The 22,446-nt window shown below is 46.6% G+C and overlaps 2 protein-coding genes across 2 annotated transcripts in view; both read left to right on the forward strand.

Moving 5' to 3' along the window:
- LOC141050033 (olfactory receptor 5P81-like) overlaps positions 1-5,509 on the forward strand; it is a 32,170-nt gene extending 26,661 nt beyond the window's left edge. The window contains exon 3 of the mRNA XM_073546868.1: positions 5,436-5,509. Coding sequence (XP_073402969.1) covers positions 5,436-5,509 — 74 coding nt within the window. The remainder of the gene's footprint in view (positions 1-5,435) is intronic.
- Positions 5,510-20,916: 15,407 nt separating this feature from the next.
- On the forward strand, positions 20,917-21,861 carry LOC141050034 (olfactory receptor 5P81-like). Its single transcript, XM_073546869.1, has one exon. It carries the CDS (start codon positions 20,917-20,919, stop codon positions 21,859-21,861), a length of 945 nt encoding a protein of 314 aa, XP_073402970.1.
- Positions 21,862-22,446: the final 585 nt, after the last annotated feature.

The raw sequence follows: 22,446 nt of genomic DNA on the forward strand, positions 1-22,446 counted from the left end.
GGAGTATTAAATGCCGACTTCCATTCATTCCCATGCTTAATGCGGATAAGATTATACGCCCCCCTGAGGTCAAGCTTGGTAAACCAGCAAGCACCTTTAACTCTGGAGAATAGATCCGAAATCAGGGGTAACGGATACTGATATTTAATAGTAATTTTGTTGAGGGCACGATAATCAATACAAGGCCTTAATGAACCATCCTTTTTGGCCACGAAAAAAAACCCAGCACCTAATGGTGAAGAGGATGGTCTAATATGACCCTTCTCCAACGTCTCCTTAATATAGGATCGCATAGCCTCGTGCTCGGGTACAGATAAATTGAAGAGCCGACCCTTGGGAAATTTACACCCCGGGCTCAGTTCAATTGCACAGTTATAACTCCTATGAGGAGGCAAAGACGCAGACTCATTCTCACTAAATACATCATAAAAGTCCGCCAAATAGTCAGGAATATCATGCGACTGAGGAGAGGTGGAAAAAACCGGAGCCTCACTAAGGGCACACCGACAACCCCAACTCACTACATACACAGATTTCCAGTCCAAAACTGGATTATGAATTTGCAACCAGTGAAACCCCAGAACAATGGTATCATGCAAATTATGCAACACCAAAAATCTGCAATTTTCTTGATGGTTTGGGGCGACCCGCTTTACCACCTGGGTCCAAAACTGAGGTTTATTTTTCGCCAAAGGAGTAGCATCAATCCCCCTCAAAGGGCTAGGCGTCCGCAGAGGTGTCATAGGAAATCCACAACGTTTAGCAAAATCCAAGTCCATTAGGTTCAGGGCTGCTCCCGAATCCACAAAAGCCTTGGCAGAAAATGTGGACAGGGAGCAGATCAGAGTAATTGCCAGAAGAAACTTAGGTTGAACACCACCCACAGAAAACGTGTGTGCAAAATGTTACTCTCGTTTAGGACAGACAGAAATAATATGCGAGGCATCTCCACAAAAAAAACACAGCTTATTACGCTTTCTGAACTCCTGACGTTGCTCCCTTGACAAAACTCTATCACATTGCATAGGTTCAGACACTTGTTCAACAGGTGGCAACATCTCTTGTGCAGTCCTGCGTTTACGTAAACGCCGATCAACCTGAATGGCTACTGACATAGAATCGTCCAGGCCAGAGGGAACAGGAAATCCCACCATAGTATCTTTTACAGCTTCTGACAAACCCTTCCGAAAGAGAGCAGCCAAGGCATTATCATTCCAGGCAGTAAGGACCGCCCACTTTCGGAATTTTTGACAGTACAATTCTGCAGAATCTCGACCCTGGCTCAATGCCCACAGGGTCTTTTCAGCCTGATCAATAGCATTAGGTTCGTCATACAACAACCCCAAGGCTTGAAAAAATGCGTTCAAATTAGTTAGACTAGCATCATCAGGTTTCAAAGAAAACGCTCAATCCTGGGGATCGCCACGCAGCAAAGAGATGACAATTTTAACCTGCTGCGCGGAGCTCCCTGACGAGTTAGGCTTCAAGGCAAAAAATAATTTACAATTATTTTTTAAATTCAAAAATTTAGGCCGATCCCCAAAAAACACATCAGGAGTAGGGATCTTTGGTTCAGCAGCATGTGAATGAGCAAGGTAGGCGGAAATTCCCTGCACTTCCGCAGCGAGCTGCTCCACACGATCAGACAATTGCTTTATCTCCATTGAGAGAAAAAAAAATCCCCCTACAGCCTCAGAGATATAGAGGAAAAAATATACACACTTTTTTTTTTCTTCAATTCTTTCCTGCTATTGAGTACCCTAGGATCTGCGGTATGGCTGGTGATTCTGTTGTGAATGAGTCACAGTAGGAGGCAAAAACAGAAATACTAGCTAAGTCCAGAAAACCAGAGAAGTTGGCAGCTATCGGATTGCAGACCCCTGAACCTATCAACAACAACTAGCAGTAGCCGTGGGGGGTTCCTACGATGCCCTAGACCCCTCGATCACAGCCGGAGAACTGCCTAGCCTAAAGACAGAAAGGGAAATCTAAACTGCCCCAGAGCAGACCCCAAAGCAAAAGGCAGCCCCCAACATATAATGACGGTGAAGCAAGATGAAAAAACACTAAGACAGATAGAAAGATAGACTGAGCAAATGATGGGGCCCAAGCTAACTAGATAGGACAGGATAGGAAAGCTGCTGTCTGCAATCCGCGAAAAACCCTATCAAAATATGAGCCAACAGACTGACAGGGAAAAAGGCCCTGAAGACGCTAGGCTTCAAAAAGACTATGTCAGTACTCAGGTATTTTCTGAATACAGAGCAAACCGACAAAAAAGGAATTCAGCTCACCCCAGCAGGGAATGGCAGAATCCAGAAAAGTAAGGCAAACTAAAACCAAAACACAAATGCAAAAAGGCAAAGCAGAAAACTTAGCTTTTGAGGAGCAGGAATCAGACTGGTCTCCTAGAATTCCACAGAGAAATCACCAGCGAGGCAGAAGGGCGTCGGCTGCCTTATATCTAGTCAGAGATCCCTGTCGCCCAGTCATCCTCTCCCAGCTAAGGTGCTTGTTAATCAGCCTCACTACCTTCCTTCACCAGAAGAGGGAGTTCATCAGACCTCAATGGTGAAGGGGAAAATGAACTCATAACACCCATGGCTGACTACTTATATGCCATTATAAAAGTTTTTACTATGGGTCAATTGATCCATCCACTACCTGTATTACTTTTCTTGCATTTTTCTACCAATAGCACTGTATAAAACTAATTTTTTGCCAACTGAGTGTAGATGGAAAGAAAAAAATAGTGGAGGTGCTGATTGAGGTATCAGTATTCCAAGCTGAGAAGCCTTACATTGCTCCTTTAACCACCAGGTCCTCATTGATACTTTAATTCCAAGCTGTAAATGCTGGGCCAAATCCTGATACCTCATGCATGGCTCATGGCTGACTGCTGCTTTCCCATTTGCAAATTTCTACTGTGGTTCAATTGATACCACATTTCAAGGTGTTTGCCCTTTATTTAAGCTGGTTGGGAAGCTTTTTGTCACCCCTAAAGGTGTTGTGTATATTTTTGATTTGGCCTCTCATTGAATCTAATGAGGTTCAGGTACGCTCGTCGAACTGTTCGGCGAACATCTAAACATTTACCAAATCAATCCGAACCTTCAACAATCTCTACTGAAGACACGCACTGAGAGAATGCTGGCTGCCGGGCATGACAAAACCTCCAAGTCGATTATCCATCAGGACAGCAGGACAGCAAGACAAAAGCAACAAGGTGTGACTGGTGAGCTCAGACCACTCTTCCATTTTTGAAGATCAAATGCAACACGGTCACAACCCTTATGATGGCATTGATTTTGAACTCAAGATACTTATACACCATCCTCTACAGTCAGTCACTATCCAATCGCTCACTATATAAAACCTGTACTCTGTTCTGCTGGTGCATAGGATGTCTAAAAAATGTGTGAAATGATTCACAGAAGGGTGCAGAGGTCCTTCATCTGTGCCTACTCCGCAAATGTCCATACTGCATTGGCACAGGCTATGAAAAAGGACATACTGCAACAGGGCTCCCCACTGCTTCCACAGTTAATCTATGTGCAGAGTGGAATTCCATCATGTCAGCACATCGCATATCAACTGGTAGGCTGAAAGAACTCTGCCGTGATGCAAGGTGATGACCCGTGGGGTGCGAACAGCGGAAGTGAGCACACTGTGACCATGCTTTCTGCAGCAAAGCATCCAGACTGGGATAGTGTAGGATAAACTGCAGTACCACCAGTAATTGCACACTGCCTTCCCTTGCTCCAGGTTCAGTGGAGACAGCTATTGCTAAAAACTCAGTATAGATAGCTGTCCACAACTCTAGAACTGTGTGACTGCAATATCAAAAGCATATTATTTTAAACACTGCCTGATTGCGGTGAGACCTATCCGAGTAGTATGGAGATGGGGGTTCTCTTTCCACTATTGTAACGCGTGTCTCATTAAGGGAGAGGTTGAGGGCACAGGTGGATGCCATAGAGGAGGAGGGGGAGGCAAAAGTAGAGGAGGAAATGTTGGATACAGAGTTTTGTCCCGCAAGCCTTAGGGATTTCAAGAATTGTGAAGCAGCCCCTTCCCCACCTGCTCCCACAGCCATCAGAGTCACCCAGTGCTCAGTCACCTAGATGTAACGCCCCTGGCAATGTTTGCTCGACCAGGAGTCAGTGGAGAAATGAACCCTGTAAGACATAGATTTTTTGAAGGAACAGGTGATGTTGTCAGACATGGTGGTGTAGTGCAGGTGCTAATTTTTTGAGAAGTAATGGCGACAGGACAACTGGTTCTTGGGGACTGCGACGACCATCAGCTTTCTGAAATCATCTGTATACATCAGGCGGAAAAGCGGCATTTCCTTTGCCAACAGATTGGATATGGTGAAGATCAAGTTCTTAGGCTGGTTTCACACTTGCGTTTTTTTTCACGGGATTTTAGCGCTAAAAAACGCATGCGTTTTTTTTTGCTATACTTTGCATGGGATGCGCTTATGTGCGCATACACATGCGTTTGTATGCGTTTTTCTGCGCATGCGTTTTTTTGCGGTATGCGCTCGGGCGCACAAAATGCATCCTGTTGCATTTTTTGGGCGTCCGACTTGCCTCAAAAAAACGCATGCGCGCGCAATGCGTTTTTTTTACAGCAAGACACCCATTATAAGTCTATGGGTGTGCATATGTGCGCATTGGCATGCTTATGTATGCGTTTTTTTGCGCATGCGTTTTTTTTTTTACCATTAGTTGGACAATGGAATTTAGGGGTTTGGGTTAGAGTTAGGGTTAGTTAAGGGGGTTTAGGGCTAGGGTTAGGGTTAGCTAGGGTTTAGAGTCAGGGTTAGGGTTAGGGTTAGTATGGTTTGGTTAAGGGTTAGGGTCAGGGTTAGGGTTAGTATGGTTTGGTTAAGGGTTAGGGTTAGGATTAGGGTTAGGGTTAGGGTCTGGGTTAGGGTTAGGGTTAGTAAAGTCATGGTTTGGGTTAGTGTGAGGGCCACCTAATGTTGGAAAAAAACGCAAACGCGGTAAAAACGCACTAAAAACGCATACAAACGCATAAAAACACTGCGTTTTTTTCATGCATGCTCATAAAAATGCTTGAAAAAAACGCAGCATTTGTATGCGTTTTTATGTGTTTTTTCAATGCGTTTTTTTTGCGGGAAAAACGCGCTGCAAAAAAAAGCAAGTGTGAAATTAGCCTTAAATTTGTAATGTGTAGGAGCACAAATTCTTTTACATGATCATAACTACAGGACCAAGGGCAGGCTGCTGTGCTGAGAGAGGGTGATGTATTGTGTACATGACGAACTGCTGGAATGTGAGTAAGGTGCAGGTGGAAATATTATGGTGACTTTAGATAAATGTAGTGTGCTCACTGTCTAAGATCGGTTACAAACAGCATGCATATCCACTTCCGTAACATCTGACTTGCTCTCACTCCAACTTTAGACGATAAACAACTGGAGGTTCTGCTGACAGAGATGTGTGTGAGAACACTTGCCATGGTGACTGAGGAGGAATAAGTAGTAGATGCATTTGAAGAGGCGGCCAGTGGTTGGTGAGGCCCGATAGGACGCAATGTAGCACAATGAGATAGCCAAGTTAATGCATGTTGATTGTACATGTGTCAGTGCATGCTTGTTGTAATCAAATTATATTATTGGAATTTTTGCCTCTACTGAGTTGTTTTTTACAAAGTTGTCAGATAACGTCAGATGGGTCATCCTTTGTGGTATCTACTGGAGCACATGCTCTTTCTAGTCTTCATCTGCAAGCCATACCACTGTGCAAGTGGCAAAGAAAGGAAATCGAGTAGCCTGTCCAGTAGCAGAAGTTGTCAGTCATCTTGGGATAGGACGTGTTTGTTCAGTAGAGCTTTCGGTAACATTACCACCTGCCCCTTGTACACCTTGAACACTAGGCCTTTTCACTATTCCACCAAGACCTTGCTTTTTACTTCTCTTGTTGGAGGTACCCTTCCCCTTTTTTACCTCGCTGTTTCACAACCCTAGACGCAGACCTATCAGTCAACTGTCAATAAATTAACAGTCAGCATTTATTTGCTGAGATAATGTGGCTGAGTCACAGAATTGGCACAAAAGATTCTTGTGGTGAAATGTGGACTGGTGGTTTGACCACACAATTAGCAATAGGGAGTTATATGCTGAAACATTGACTGATGGTTTGACCACACCATTGGCACAAAGGATATGGACCATCACAAAGGTCCCGGAAGGACGCTGCTATAAAAAGCTTGCATGGCTGATCGGCTATGCGCTATTATAGACTCTAATTGTATTTTGTGTGAGTAATGATGGATGCATGAAACTGGTGACTGACTCATTATGACTCCCCTTCCTTGGATATGCATGTTATAGGGCTATTAGAGTTAGAGTCAACGCCTACTAGTGGCTTTTTCTGCGCCACTGTGCTTCCACGTCTCAGCACCTCATTCAGCGCCATATGGTGCTGTCCAGCTCTGGGCACCTTCAGTACCACATTAAGCGACTGCATCCGCCAGTGCGACACCGTGCGCAAGTCTAACGCTCTACTCCCCTGTCCAGGTGCTAGGTAGTTAGTGGCGTCCGCCAGAGCACTGTGATTCACACTTAGTGTGCTTTATTTATTCTTTTTGTTCCTTCCTGGCACCACAGTTGTGGTGCCGAGCACTGGTCTGTCTACAGGGACTGTAACCCAGTAACAGGCTACGGCATTTGTATTTGGCAATCAGGCGGCTCTGTGAGGTAACAGAGTCCTCCTCTATTCACATTCGGTGGAGTTAACCCTGTGTGTTCCTCTATTGTACCGCCATATAATGTCTGCCATTATCGAGCAGCAGTTACCATCTCTGCACGGTGGACCCCAGGCTGCGAACGCATCTAACTACCTTCTTTATTATTTGGTGCGTTCCTCCAGCCCGTAACAATATCTCACACAATCCGTATTGAAAAAATGACTAAGCATGTGTGAAGAAACCAGAGTATATCTTAATTGCCCAGACGGCTATATTTTTGCAGGCCTGGAGGAATGGACTTTTTGTCTGTATATTTGGCTTGTGGATTTAAGTGTGGATTCTGGTGGGTCAAGAAGAGTGACTTGCACAATGATATACCATGTAACATAGTGTGTGCTTATCTGATGTTTGCTTATATTATGGAATCAGTTGTTGACTTTGAATGTAGATAGGGAAAAGCTGTGAGGGTGTACTGAAGGACACTGGGTGGTTCTAAAAATAGCTTATCTGCCTCAGGTATAAAAAGACAGAGAGCCGGGGTCTCATCTCAACACACATTCTGCAAACACACAATGGACAAGAAACTCTTAAGGATCCCAGCTGAGGGTATGTCAGACCCGGCTGAAAAAACACAGGACTACTCTCGGTTATCTTCGTACATAATGTGCACCATTTTGGGGAAATTGCTGGAATTCTTCTGTTTGTTAGTGGGTGTTGTGGTTCAATAAAGCTTGGCCACACTGTTTTACCCTAACCCTGTGTTGTCTGTGTAGTGTTCTGCCCACAAGGAGATAGAGTGGGTGTTCAGTGTTATGAGCCCTGGTCCATGCAGTCTTGCTAAGACAGCTGGACCAGCGGACGAGAGCACCCACTAACCCCGTTTCTCCACACCTGGTGGCAGCAGTGGGATACTACTCAGCCCAGCGGAACCGGGGGGCTGCAGGGGACTGGTGTTCATAGACACGGTCCAGGGCTTCACAAACAAAGAGGCATACAGACAGACCCAGCAGACCATTAATGAGGCATAAACAGTAGGTTTCAGACTGCACCATGTCCAACCCCACCAACTTTGCCTTGAGAAGAAGACCGGAGAAGATGTATAGCCATAACAAGAAACAACAACTACAGGAGCTGTGCCAGCTACGACGTATTGAATACCGGACCACAGACACTGGTTCTGATTTGATCAAGGAATTAGTTCGTAGGGATACCCAGAACATCGTGGAGAATGACAAAAACTCTGCTGAGATGGACCCAGAGGAATTGTCAGAACCAGGACCCTGTGCTGGTCTGGAATCGACCTAGTCACCTGCAGCCCAAATCCAGGAGTTGTTGGTTGCATTGGGACCTGGAGCTTGTGGGCCGCCCTCCCAGGGCCGTGGGGTACTCTGTACCGGGCCGGTGTCAGGGGGATGTTTCACAGCAGCAGCAACCTGGTCCGTGGCCTTGGGAGCCCAAATTAATGGTGGTTTGTAATATAGGTTAGGTGAATAGTTCGTGACGCCACCTGTGGTGTTGGGCAAGTAAGATGTTAAGCTAACGCTGTGGGCAGATCCGCAGTAACTGATGGTGTGATGCAGCAAAGATGGTGTAGCTCCCCACAGGTGGAGCTGTAGTCCCAGGGCAGTGTAGGTGCAATGGGTCTGGAGAAGTGCAGGATGGTGTGGATGCTGGTACCCAGATGTAGCGGTGCTGAAGGTATTAGCGCACAAATCAATGGAGGACACCAGAGTTGCAGTTTCAAAGCTTTACTCACAGTTCGTGGTACACACTGGTGCCTGCCTCCGTGCCGTGTCCTCCGGGGTAAAGACTCAATCAACCTCCCAGGCAAGTCAGGGCTCTCCTCTCCAACACTCCGCCAACATGTACCTTTCCTGAATGACTCCGCCAATGCGCCTTGTGGTGTGAAGCACTCCAGTACTTAGTTACCCTTGAATACCTCCTTTCTAGAGGTTCCTAGAACTCTACTTGTATGACAGTCAGCTATAGCCTGCTCGAGGATGCTCCTGGATCCTGGCTCTCTATCCGTGTTGCTGTTGTGTCCCAAGTCTTGGATGGGAGTAGTACATTTACAGCCAACTACTCCACCGGTGTCTGCTGCAGAACCATAAGTGTCCATACAACCTCGGGGACCGGGCCCCGGCCTTGCGCTGAGAACCTATAGGCAGGGTTCCTATCCAACCCACTCCTCCTCTGTGTTCTCTACTCCTTCGTTCCGTACTTGTCTCTCCTTCGTATGGATGCTGAGGTTGCAGGTCTACGTCTCTCCACCTTTCTTACTTTCCCGTGCCAGCTGGCTCAGGTCACTGGTGTTTGTTTTCTAGTACTTTGCCATCTCGTTGCCATTTCTAGATCTCAAACATAATTTTTCATCCAGAGGTGTTTTTTTAACTACTTTTTCAAATCCGTACTTTGCATCAGTCGTCTCATTTCTATTTCTAAGCCATTTTTTCTGGATTGATGTTTATTTTTTATTAGACTGGGAAATACAAAAAAAAAATTGGCATCAGCCGTCGTGTTGCCAGTTCTAGGTCCAAAAAATAATATTTCTGAGTCGATGTGTGTTTTCTAGTAGTGTGTGAAAGAAATCATTTGCATAAGCCTACTGTTAGGGTTTGCGGATCGCACTAAATATAAATAATGATAAGGTGCGATCGCAACCCGGGGTCCACAGTGCAGAGATATAAGCTTGTATAATGACGGAATTAAACAGCGCACGTACCCTAGTACAGCTGCGTTCGCTCCATGCAGTATGAACTGAATGATATATACTCTGCTCTGTTAGCGTCACAGAGAGACAGAGCTATAAGGTTCTGCTGGCTCTGAGAGTTACCCGTGCCAATCGCACACATAGCCGAAGCAGAAGCAGAGCCAAATGAAAAAAACTAAGCTGACGCTAGCAACAAAAAGAGCCCTGTTGAACTCACACGGGAGCAAAGCTCTGTGGTTGGATCTTGCTCTATTTCTTAGCTGTACTAACCACACACACGACTGGATACAGATCCTAAACCAAGTGAACACCCTAACTGGCTACAAGCTGAACGAGATCACAAACACACACTTGTGCAGTCAGAGTGGTAGCGTGTCTACTCACACACACCAACCACAAATTATACTAGCGTGCCCGCAGGTGTCGCTGGGAGCCTTTTAAACCCAAAGCTCTAACCCAGACACTCACGCTGAAAGCGCCTGCAGGCCAATCCGGAGCTGCCACATCAGCTGAGCAGATGACGTACAAATACCAATAGGAAGGCACTACATCATAGACATGCTTAGTGCGGTGACCTCAGGACTTAGCCTCCAGAGTGCCAGGCTACACCTGAATATTCCTGATTACCAAGGACTTGGCAAGAGAGCCAGCAGTAACCAACCGCATATCACGGGCCTGAGCAAGGTGCTGAGACCAACGGCTACGCTAAGCAGTACCTGCGCGCAACTGAAGCAGAATGGCAGATTACAGAGGCAGATAAGACTTGGGATCTGTCCCGTGCAGTGGAAGAATTCTGACACCTACATTACCCCCACCGCTAGCATCCCCTCTGCTAGCCTCACCATGCTCGAAGGCCGCAATAAGCAAAGGAGCATGAATGTGCTCAACAGGCTCCCAGGTCCTATCCTCCGGTTCATGACACTTTCAGTCAAACAGAATTTTTATTTGCCTCCTACCAGCTTGGACACGACAATCTCATTCACCTCAAAACTGTCCGAAGATGTATCAGAGGTCCCAATAGGTGACTCAGAAAGCCGAGACATATGCATGGGTTTTAAGAGAGAGACGTGAAAAGTGTGGGTAATATTTATGTGCGGCAGAAGGCTCAGGCGATACACTAGAGGGTTCACCTGCTCAAGGAACTTGAAAGGGCCTAAGTAGTGCCTATAAACAATAAGTGTACTCTGCAACAGTTTTCGTCAAGTTGTGTCTCTAAAATATCTGTGTACTATACATTGTTTTTCTGCAAGGCAAGTACAGTGGGTAAAAAGTAACTTCTCTGCCTTGTTTATTTGTAGGTACTGTGTCTAAATTAAATGCACTCTGTACTCTTGTTATGGGCTTGCGGAATGCACCAAATAATATAAGATGGTCTAGAGGTGCTTTCACAGCCCAGGGTCCACTGTGCAGAGATGTTAATTGCTGCTTAGTAGTGACGGAGCACTAACTAGACACCGGCGGGATAACTGCTGACCCGGTGTGTACAGGAGCGAACTCAGTTACTTCACTGAGCCACTGGGATGAGTGCGAGAGCCTGTTTATCCTCACAGGACTCGGCAGGAGAGCGCTAGTGCTAAGACACAGGACTGTGCCCAAAGGACACAGGGTTAGAGCCCCTCTAGTCCCACTAGCGCTCAGCACCGCCGCAGCGATGCATGAACAGACATTAATAGAATGCTGTGCACTGTTAGCAGTCACAGGGTGCAGCTGCATTTAGCTTATCGCACTAATGTGTGTGTACTGAGCAGCTCTGGAGGATGCCACTAACCAGCCTAAGCTCAGGGCTGGAAAGTATATAGGAAGTGCACGGCGTCGCTCTAAGGCTAGTTTCACAATAGCGCTTGAAGGCGCAGCACACGCTCGGTGTAAAGCTCCGCCCCCGTCACACCTCCTACAGTCAGCTCCGCCTATGGGCCCATGACGCTGCATGCGACCTGGGTACCCTATCTTTAGCATTGGGTACGCAGGCCGTGCGCAGGTATGCTTTTGCCAGCGCATGCGTCCTTTTGACGATGCGTCGGGAGAACCAAAACGCAACACGGTGCATTTGGTGCTAGTCGGTGCAGCGTCAAAACGATGCATGCGCTGGCAAAAGCATACCTTCGCATGACCTGTGTAACCAATGCTAAAGATACGGTACGCAGGTCGCATGCGCCCATAGGCAGGGCTGACCGGAGGAGGCGCGGCAGGGTGCGGAGCTTCATGCTGCGCCACCAAACGCTAGTGTGAAACTAGCCTTACAGATGCTGCAGTACCTGCAGTAGCGTAGTACCTAAGGTAGAGTGACGCTCTCTGGCGCTAGCATGTGAGAGGTGCTGGAAGCACTTCGGCGCTAGGCAGTGCCCCAACTAGGTGCTGAGACCGGACTCTAAACTCTAACAACATGCATATCAAAGGGAAGGAGTATCATAATGAGTCATTCAGTGGTTCACAAACATCCATCATCACACACATCTCTACCAATTAATGTGTATACTAGCGCATGGCCGAGCAGCCATGCAAACCTTTTATAGCAGAGTCCTTCTGGGACCTTCCTGATGGTCCAATCCAAGCTGGAGAAGGACCTGAGCATGTGACCTCCGATCTCCAATGAGAGATCATCCCACGAACATGCTCAGTGGATTGAAAGGAGGCCTTAGTCCCTGGAGTAACTCGCTGCTGACCAGCATGCATTGCTATAGCTGGACCAGACGTGGCAGCAGCAACCGAACCCACAGTGCTGGTCTGAGCAGAGAGCCGGGATCGACGATTCTGCTGTGCAGCCTTCTCTGCGGCCGGAGAGGAATGGGCGACCGCTGAAGGCAAGGCTTGCGATTACTGCTGTACAGCGACAGGAACCCGATGCCTAACATTACCCCCCCTCCTAGGGCCCCCTCCTCTCTGAACCTCGCTACACTCAAATGTCACAATGAGAAGCAGAGCGTGGATGTTCTCCACAGGCTCCCAGATCCGAGCCTCTGGACCATGACCCTTCCGGTCCACCAAATAAAACTTTTTTCCACGTACCACCCTGCATCTCACGATGGCAATAACCTCAAACTCATCCAAGGACAGGTCTGATGTCTAGGCAAATGACTCGGAGAGCCAGGGCATGTGGACAGGGTTAAGGAGAGACACGTGGAAGGTGTCAGTGATAGCCCAGTGTGGTGGAAGGGCCATACGGTAGACTACAGTGTTGATCTGCTCAAGGACCTTGAAGGGGCCAATGTAGCGAGGTGCGAATTTAGTGGACTCAACCTGCAGCCTGATGTTACAGTTGGAGAGCCACACTAAGTCGCCAGGGGCAAAGGTCGGAGCAGGGCACCGGTGAACATCAGCGGAAACTCTCATTCTCTCCTTGGAGGCTCGGATAGCATCCTGAGTGCGATCACAAATGTCACGTGCCGCCACCGCCCAGTCTGCCACCCTAGAGTCGGTGGGTGACACAGGCATGGGCACAGGGATGCGTGGATGCTGGCCATAATTTAGGAGGAATGGGGTCTGACCGGTGGAGTCGGCCACATCATTGTTCAAAGCAAACTCCGCCCACGGCAGCAAGGATGCCCAGTCATCCTGCCTGGCCGAGACAAAATGTCATAGATATGTGACCAGGGTCTGGTTGGCTCTCTCTACCAACCCATTTGTCTCGGGATGATAGGCCGAGGAGAGATTCAGCTCAATGATGAGCAGGCTACAGAGCTCTCTCCAGAACCAAGATGCAAACTGGGGACCCCGGTCACTGACAATCTTGTCCGGCATGCCGTGCAGGCGGAAAACATGCTTCATAAACAACGCTGCCAGGCCACGTGCAGAAGATATCCGGGAGAGAGGTACCAGGTGCACCATCTTGGAGAAATGATCGGTGACAACCCAAATCACAGTGCTGCCACTGGACTTGGGCAGCCCCACCACAAAGTCCATATCGACCATAATCCCAGGGCCTGTCGGCTACCAGCAGGGTGTAAAGTAGCCCAGAGGGACGCTGCTGAGAGGACCTATTCTGGGCGCAAGAGATGCACGCCCAAATGTAGTCCCTGACGTCACAGACCATATGCAGCCACCAGTACATACTCGCCAAGAGCTCAGAGGTCCGTTTTGTCCCGAAATGTCCACCCACCCTGGACGAATGAGCCCAAGAGAGGACCTCCGGTCACAGACGGGCAGGGACAATTGTCTTGCCCGGAGGTACTGACTCAAGTGCGACCCGAGCCATGGTCCTCAGGCTCTCGGATGGGACGATCAGCCGAGGCTCCTCCTCCTCCGATGACACTACGGAGCGGGAGAGAGCATCGGCCCGGATGTTCTTCTCACCGGATAGGAAATGGAGGGTGAAATGGAACCAGGAGAAGAACAAGGACTAAATTTCTTGGCGAGAATTTAGCCGCTGGGTTGTCTGCAAATACACCAAGTTCTTGTGGTCAGTGAAAACCTGGAAAGGGTGGCGAGCCCCCCTACAGGAGGTGTCTCCACTCCGAGAAGGCCAATTTCATCACTAGCAACTCCCTGTCCCCAGTGGGAAAATTCCTCTCTGCCGATGTGAATGTCTTGGAGAAAAAGAAGCTTGGGTGCTTCCGACCTTGCGAGTCGTTCTTGAACAGGACCGCTCCAGAACCGACGGAAGAGGGAATGGGGTTCTTGCCAATCCATCATCGCCTGTAGCTTGGCAGGATCCTTGACCAATCCCTGGGCAGAAATGATATAGCCCAGGAAAGGCAAGGACTCCTGCTCTAACACACACTTCTCCAACTTGGTATAGAGGGAGTTTGCCCGATGGAAGTCAAAAACTTTGCATAACATCTCTCCGGTGGGAGTCAATATCTGGAGAGTAGAAGAGAATATCATCCAGATAGACTACTACCGAGGTGGTAAGCATATCCCAGAAGATATCCTTCACAAAGTCTCGGAAGATGGCCATAGCATTACAGAGCCCGAAGGGCATCACCAGGTATTCATAGTGCCCATCCGTGGTATTAAATGCCGTATACCATTCGTCCCCCTCACGGATGCGAATCAGGTTTTAAGCCCACGCAGATCAAGTTTGGTAAACACTATTTCTCCCCGCAACCTATCGAAAAACTCCGATATCAGGGGCGAGGGTACTTGTTCTTAACAGTGATGGTGTCAAGACCCCGGTAGTCTATGCATGGACGTAGTTCCCCGTTCTTCTTCTGTATGAAGAAGAAACCTGCCCCTGCAGGTGACACTGACTTCCTAATGAATCCTCTTGCCAGATTCTTCTGGATTTACTGAGACATTGCCTCTGTCTCTGGGAGAGAGAGAGGATAAACTCGACCCCGAGGAAGCTCAGCACCAGCCAAGAGGTCAATAGGACAGTCATAGGGACGGTGAGGCGGAAGAGTCTCTGCACCGTTCTTGGAGAACACATTCGAATAGGGCCATTACACTGTGTGCAGAATTATTAGGCAAATGAGTATTTTGATCACATCATCCTTTTTATACATGTTGTCCTACTGCAAGCTGTATAGGCTTGAAAGCCAACTGCCAATTATGTAAATCAGGTGATTTGCATCTCTGTAATGAGGAAGTGTGTGGTTTAATGACATCAACACCCTATATAAGGTGTGCTTAATTATTAGGCAACTTCCTTTCCTTTGGCAAATTGGGTCTGAAGAAAGATTTGACGGACTCTGAAAAGTCAAAAATTGTGAGATGTCTTGCAGAGGGATGCAGCAGTCTTGAAATTGCCAAACTTTTGAAGCGTGATCACCGAACAATAAAGCGTTTCATGGCAAATAGCTAACAGGGTTGCAAGAAGCGTGTTGATAAAAAAAGGCGCAAAATGACTGCCCATGAATTGAGGAAAATCAAGCATCAAGCTGCCAAGATGCCATTTGCCACCAGTTTAGCCATATTTCAGAGCTGCAACGTTACTGGAGTATCAAAAAGCACAAGGTGTGCCATACTCAGGGACATGGCCAAGGTAAGGAAGCCTGAAAAATGACCACCTTTGAGCAAGAAACATAAGATAAAACATCAAGACTGGGCCAAGAAATATCTGATTTTTCTAAGGTTTTATGGACTGATGAAATGAGAGTGACTCTTGATGGGCCAGATGGATGGGCTCGAGGCTGGATCAGTAAAGGGCAGAGAGCTCCACTCCGACTCAGACGCCAGCAAGGTGGAGGTGGGGTACTGGTATAGGATGGTATCATCAAAGATGAACTTGTGGGACCTTTTCGGGTTGAGGATGGAGTGAAGCTCAACTCCCAGACCTACTGCCAGTTTCTGGAAGACACCTTCTTCAATCAGTGGTACAGGAAGAAGTCGGTATCGTTCAAGAAAAACATGATTTTCATGCAGGACAATGCTCCATCACATGCATCCAAATACTCCACAGCGTGGCTGCCCAGTAAAGGTCTAAAAGACGAAAAAATAATGAGATGTCCGCCTTGTTCACCTGATCTGAACCCCATAGAGAACCTGTGGTCCCTCATAAAATGTGAGATCTACAAGGAGGGAAAACATTACACCTCTCAGGACATTGTCTGGGAGGCTGTGGTGGCTGCTGCACGCAATGTTGATCGTAAACAGATCAAGCAACTGACAGAATCTATGGATGGAAGGCTTTTGAGTGTCATCGTAAAGAAAGCTGCCTATGTTGGTCCTTTTTTTTTTCTTTTTGAATGTCAGAAATGTTTATTTCTAAATTTTGTGTTGTTATATTGGTTTACCTGGTGAAAATAAACAAGTGAGATGGGTATATATTTGGTTTTTAATAAGTTGCCTAACAATTCTGCACAGTAATAGTTGCCTGAAAAAACAGATATCCTCCTAAGATAGCCAAATCTAAAAAAAAAGCACTCCAACTTCCAAATATATGAAGCTTTGATATTTATAAGTCTTTTGGGTTGATTGAGAACATAGTTGTTGTTCAATAATAAAAAGAATCCTCTCAAATACAACTTGCCTAATAATTCTGAACGCAGTGTAGTGTTTGGAGAGAGAGGAAAGATCTGCGGTTACCTCTGTAGTAGCAACCTGAAGGCAGTCCCTCTGACATCTACCCTCACAGGATTTACTCCATCCCAGAATTCTCCCTGAAAATCACTCTATATGAGGGGAGTGGTAGCGTAGCCATGGCATCCCCAAGAAAACCTCATCAATTCCCTCGGGCATGACTAGCAGGGAGATGATCTCCTGATGGGATGGAGACATGGATAGAGTAAATGGGATGGATTGATGTGTTATCCATGAGGGTAGTGTCGACCCATTTATCACCAGTATGGTCACTGGCTTGGCGAGCATCACCAGTGGAATTGCGTGCCATCAGGCAAATGCAGTAGACATAAAATTGCCCTGTGCCCTGGAATCCTCGCAAAGCTCTACCACATGGGTGGATGGGCCTGTACCGATTGTCCCCCTAAAGGTGAGCTTAGAAGATGGCGTTGCTGCATCTAGTGAACCAGTTCCTAAGGTCACTAAGCGTTGACGTTCCCTCGCTTGCTGAAGACACCTAGAGGCGAGATGTCCCGACTGCCAGCAGATACGACAGACCTTGCATGTACGAGCGGTCCGGGACATAGACCCCGCTCGAGACACCTCCATGGCCTCATGTGGCTTGGACATCTGGGCCGGAGATTCCAGAGGTTCGGCGAATGTGGGAGTCAGCTGAAACCTTTGCCTACACTGGGCTCGCTCCAACCTTCTCTCATTAAAATGAAGGTCGATGAGGATAAAAACTGCTATTAGCTCCTCCAGTGTGGCAGGAATCTTCCTAGTGGCCAAAGCGTCCTTTACATGGTCAGCCAGCCCCCTCCAAAACACTGGAATGAGGACTTCATCCGGCCACTCCAGCTCGGAAGCCAGAGTCCGTAAATGGACAGCAAAATGGCTGACCATGGACGGACCCTGTGTAGATGCCAGCAGTTGGAGCGCCGTATCGTGGGTGACTCGAGGTCCCAAAAGGACCTGTTTCAGAGTGCTCAGAAACTGTGAAGCACTCTGCACCGCACGATCATCATGCTCCCACAATGGTGTGGCCCACTCCAACACCCTGTCTGACAAGAGAGATATTATGAATTCCACCTTGGCCTGCTCAGAGGGGAAACGTGCTGCCAGGAGCTCAAGGTGTATCTCACAATGGCTCACGAATCGCCTACATGACTGGCTATCACCAGAAAACTTATCTGCAGCAGGAGGCGGGATAATTTTGGAACAGGGGTGGCAATGGAAAAAGTGGCTACAGCCACGCTAGCAGCCTGAGCAGCTACTGCGGTAACATCCACGGCTGTGGTTGTGTGCTCAATAGCCTCCAACCTACCCTCCAGCTGCTGGATGTACCGCTGTAGTCGCTGCTCATCCGCCATTACTAGCCAGACCCTGGCGCTAATATAATGTTAGGGCTGGTGGAACGCACCAAATAATAAAATGATAGTAAGGTGCGTTCACAGCCCGGGGTCCACCGTGCATAGGTGGTAAACTGCTGCTTGGTAATGGCAGATGTATATAGTATATAGGTATACAGAAGGTCACACGCGGGTTATTGTCATCCGGTGTGACCAGGAGCGGACTCTGTTACGTCACAGAGCCGCAGTACCATGGAACATAAATGTTGGAGCCTGTTAGAACTCACAGCACTCGGCAAGAGAGCGTTCAGTATGTGGTCACAGAACTCAGCACAAGGGACATGAGGTCTGAGTCCCTCTAGACCTACTGAGCATGCGGCGTCGCACCTGCGGATTCCCCTAATGAACGCTGACCACCGATTAGTGTCGAGCAAGTGCACTGTGGCGTGTAGAGCTGCCAGTGGACACTGATTCCAGTCTCTGACTTTGCCTCTACCTACACCTAGGACAGGGCGCTTAACAGGCTAGGCTGCACAACACATGCGTACCAAGGGTAGGGGTTTCTTAATGAGTCATTCACCAGAGACATTCATACATGCATACAACACTCACTCGACATTGTCTAATCTTTTTCTATACTAGCACACAGCTGTGCGGTCGTGCGATCCTTTTATAGACACAGCCTTCCGGGACCTTTCTGATGGCCCAATCTGAGCTGCATTAGGACCTAAGCATGTGACCTCCGACCTCCAATGAGAGGTCATCCCATGGGCATGCTCAGTAGGAGAAAAGCAGGACTTAGTCCCAGGAGCGTCTGCTCGCCGCTGTCTCATGCATGGTACAAAAGCTGAGCCTGGAGTAGCAATCAGACGCCTATCATTAGCCTGGGCGAGATGCTGTGACCGACATCTCTGCTGAACAGGAACCTCTGCGACCGTAGAGGAATGGGTGACTGCTGAGGACATGGCTTGAAGTCCCCCCTGTGCAGTGAGAGAACCTCAGCGCCTAACAATCGCCCAAGAACTGAGCGCTAGGAGCTGGATACCAGAGTCCGTGGTTGCATGGGTACTACTACCCAGTGGCACAGCAGCATACCAGAGTCTGGAGCCAACACAAGGAGCGGCACCTGTGATAGGCTCCAGCTGCCTGCCATGGGGGCAAAGGTTTGCTTTTAAATCAGAGAGAGACTGTTAGCAGCAGGAGGGTGAGCTGTTAGGCAGCAAGGAAAAATGGAGGACAGCACAGAAGGAATGCCTCCCTACCTACCTGTCCAGGTGTATCCAAAATTGCTTCCAGGCTGCCCTGCTCTCCATTGCAATCTGTTACCAGTGATAGTTCTGTACTATCAACCTTAAAGTAAAGGAAGATAAAACTACGGCCCTTGTGTCCTCCAGTGATCTCTTGCACCCTGAGTTCTGCACCACAAGGAACAGGAAACCTGACATAAACAGATCTGGTAGCCCTGGGGCCCAGCTCCACCTGTGGGGAGCAGAAGCATCACAGCTGCGTCACCATCACCCCCAGCAGTCTCCTTTAGCAGCATCGGCCATCCGTTTCCAAACATCACAGGTGGCATCATGTTAAATCCCATATACATATTCCCCATTATATGGAACTGCCACGTCCACGGAGTCGGGTCACGGCCCCGTGACTTCCCCAAAGAAATGTCCGACCTGGTTCCGAGTACGCCACGGCACTGCTGGGCATGTCAACCACAAGGTCAGAACATCAAAAGCAGGCAAAGATGACCCACACTTTCTGGCTGAATGAGGAGATGGTGAATAAAGCAGAGTAGGAGGAGGAGGCAAAATGGACAGACAGCTGACTTAACGACTAAAAGCCATAAATAATTTCCCCATCTGAATAAGTTTGCAGAGCAATTGTCCTGATCTTATCCCAATTTAGTTTTCTTTTGCATCCCACAAGCCCTCACTATGACTATTTTACAGCCATTTTTAAGCTCCATAGTTTGGGTCCCCTTTGACTTCTATTTTGTTCGGGTCCAGGGTTAATTTTGAGGTCAAGTTTGGCCCCTAACCAAACATTTTACTTTATGTTCGTCAAAATTGGTGAACTCGAACATCCATGGGTTTGATCATCTCTAAACATCTAGTTTGTGGTAAGGACTATCTCAGCTCACGCAGGAACCATTTGGGACTGTGGGGTCAGGATCTCTAGTCTGTAGGAACCGGCCTGATCCATTGCAATTTTAAGTGTGTTTTACATTTTCCAAAGTGAGTTGCTACACTATCATGACCCTCAGCTGGTATTTTGTTTGGGAAAAGTATCTCTTGCAGTTCCACTTATTAATTTATATTTAGTAAGTGCAAGTTGTTGTCACAGATATACAAAAGAAAAAAAACTTGAATGATCTGTTTTAGAGTCATAGTATAACACTTTTTCCAATTAGATTTTTTTTTACATATGAAACATAACAAAAACCTTACAAATAGCATGCAGATAGAATAAAAGATGAACTCGCATCTGCTGCAAAGACGTCTCAGATGAAAAAAACAAACAATCAATCTCTGGTCTGTAATAACTATTAAATGTTCGGATCTCTTTGTATATTTTATGCCAAGATTGTTCTACACTGAGCTGCACAATGAATATGTGTGATGCATCATATGATGTGACACAAAACTTTTAATTAGCCGTTTAGTGACAAAAAGTTGTCACTTCTGCGTCTGAAACTTTGCTTTTTATCACATCTAAAGAATAGATTAGAATTCATAAATAGGAACATTTTTACAATTTTTTATCTGAAAATAAATTATGTTTTTGTGAAAAATAATAATTATTAGCAATAATAAACCATTAGGCTTTACAAGATAATGAGCCATAACTAGACTCCCCCTTGGACAATTATACCCTCATTTAATCTAAGCAGCCAGTCTTGTGTGTTTACTTCTTCCAGCAGAATGTGATTATCGGGATCCAGGTGGAATTAGCCATGTTTTTCTGACATTATAAAAGACGTCCACATTTAGGAGATTTCATCTTTACATGAGAAGACTCAACAACGGTTACATATCACATCGTGGCTGAAATGATCACAAGTCTCTTGAGAGCCTCCTATAAGAAGAACTGTCATAAAGTGTTTTATTGTGATGCATTTCAGGAGTTTATAAATGATTTTTATTAAATTCTCTTAAATGTTTAGGAGAAAAACATTTCTTTGAATATTCATGGGCCACAATTATGTGTGAGGAGAACCAGACACAAGTCACGCAGATACGTCTTCTTGGATTCCAAAGTCTATCCAAATACAAACCTCTTCTATTCCTTCTGCTTACCCTGAGTTACATTTGTATACTGGCCGGAAACCTTCTCATTATCTTCCTAGTGACCACCATTGACCACCTCAAAATCCCAATGTTTCTGTTTCTCAAACATTTATCCATAGCAGACGTCCTACTGACCACCAGTGTTATCCCCATGATGTTGCATTTAACAATTGTGGAAGAAGGAGTTATGTCCCTTTGGGGCTGTGTATTGCAGCTTTTTACCGTTGGTACATTTGGATTTATTCAATGTTTAATCATCGCCGTCATGTCTTGTGATCGATATTTAGCCATCTGCAATCCATTACGCTATTCTTCTCTAATGACTCCAGATCTTTGTCTTTGGTTGGTTATTGGGTCTTGGTGTTTGGTTATTGGGTTGATATCAAGTGAATTCTTTGTTATTATCCAGTTTAACTTCTGTGGCTTGAATTCCGTCGACCACTTCTTCTGTGACTTTAGTCCCATAATGCAATTGGCCACTTCAGACATTTCTATATTCATTTTGCAAGACTTTGTTTATGGCATCTTTATGCTTTTTTTTCCATTTAGTCTTATTATTATTTCCTACTTTTGCATTTTTGTTAATATCCTTAAAATTTCTTCAACTAATGGTAGAAGAAAAGCCTTCTCCACGTGTAGCTCCCACCTGACCACAGTGTGTGCGTATTACGGCTCCCTAATCGCAGTCTATATAACTCCATCTGATGAGAGCTCATCCAACATCAACAAATACAGATCCCTGTTGTATCTAGTGGTGACACCATTGCTGAATCCCATTATCTACAGTCTGAGGAACAACGAGATCAAGAGAGCGATGCAAAAAATGAGTGATAGGTTTTTAAATGGATGGAGAAGGTAATACGTTAAGTTCAAAAGTAAAATTCAAAGGTTTCATTCAGCTATGAATCTCAGAATCCTATAGCTGAAAACATTAGTCACATCTCAGGTCGTTACCCTTGTCTTTATTTTGCATCCACTAAATGTTTTGAAACTTTATTTGAGCGAATCAATTAAAAGCACATCATACCTATTACAAAAATCATATTAAACCTTTAATGACCATCAATACATCTTTTTACTGACCTGTCAAATAAGAGACTCGCATCCCCATACAGGTGACAATCCAGCAGCTGTCGGCCGTCCACTATAGCTGACAATTTGCTGTATCAGCCACGATGAGTGTTGGCACCGACTATGGTCATTTAACCCCTGCTGTCAATAGTGAGTGCATCACATAAATGCTTAACAGAGTGTGGGGGCTTCACCTTTAACCCCGTCAGCATTCTGAGATCATGATTGTGTGGTCCTGATCATTGTCTTGGCAACTGATGGCCAAATAACGGCCTTAGAGTCTGCCGCCTGTAGCGACCTTTCCAGAAGTTAGCGACATTCAGATGGTAAAAATACACTGCTTCATTCCTGTCAAGTCACTTTCATTAATTCC

The sequence above is a fragment of the Dendrobates tinctorius genome, unplaced genomic scaffold (genome assembly GCF_039654945.1).
Source record: "Dendrobates tinctorius isolate UK_male_01 unplaced genomic scaffold, ASM3965494v1 ptg000151l, whole genome shotgun sequence".
In the NCBI taxonomy this organism is placed as follows: domain Eukaryota; kingdom Metazoa; phylum Chordata; class Amphibia; order Anura; family Dendrobatidae; genus Dendrobates; species Dendrobates tinctorius.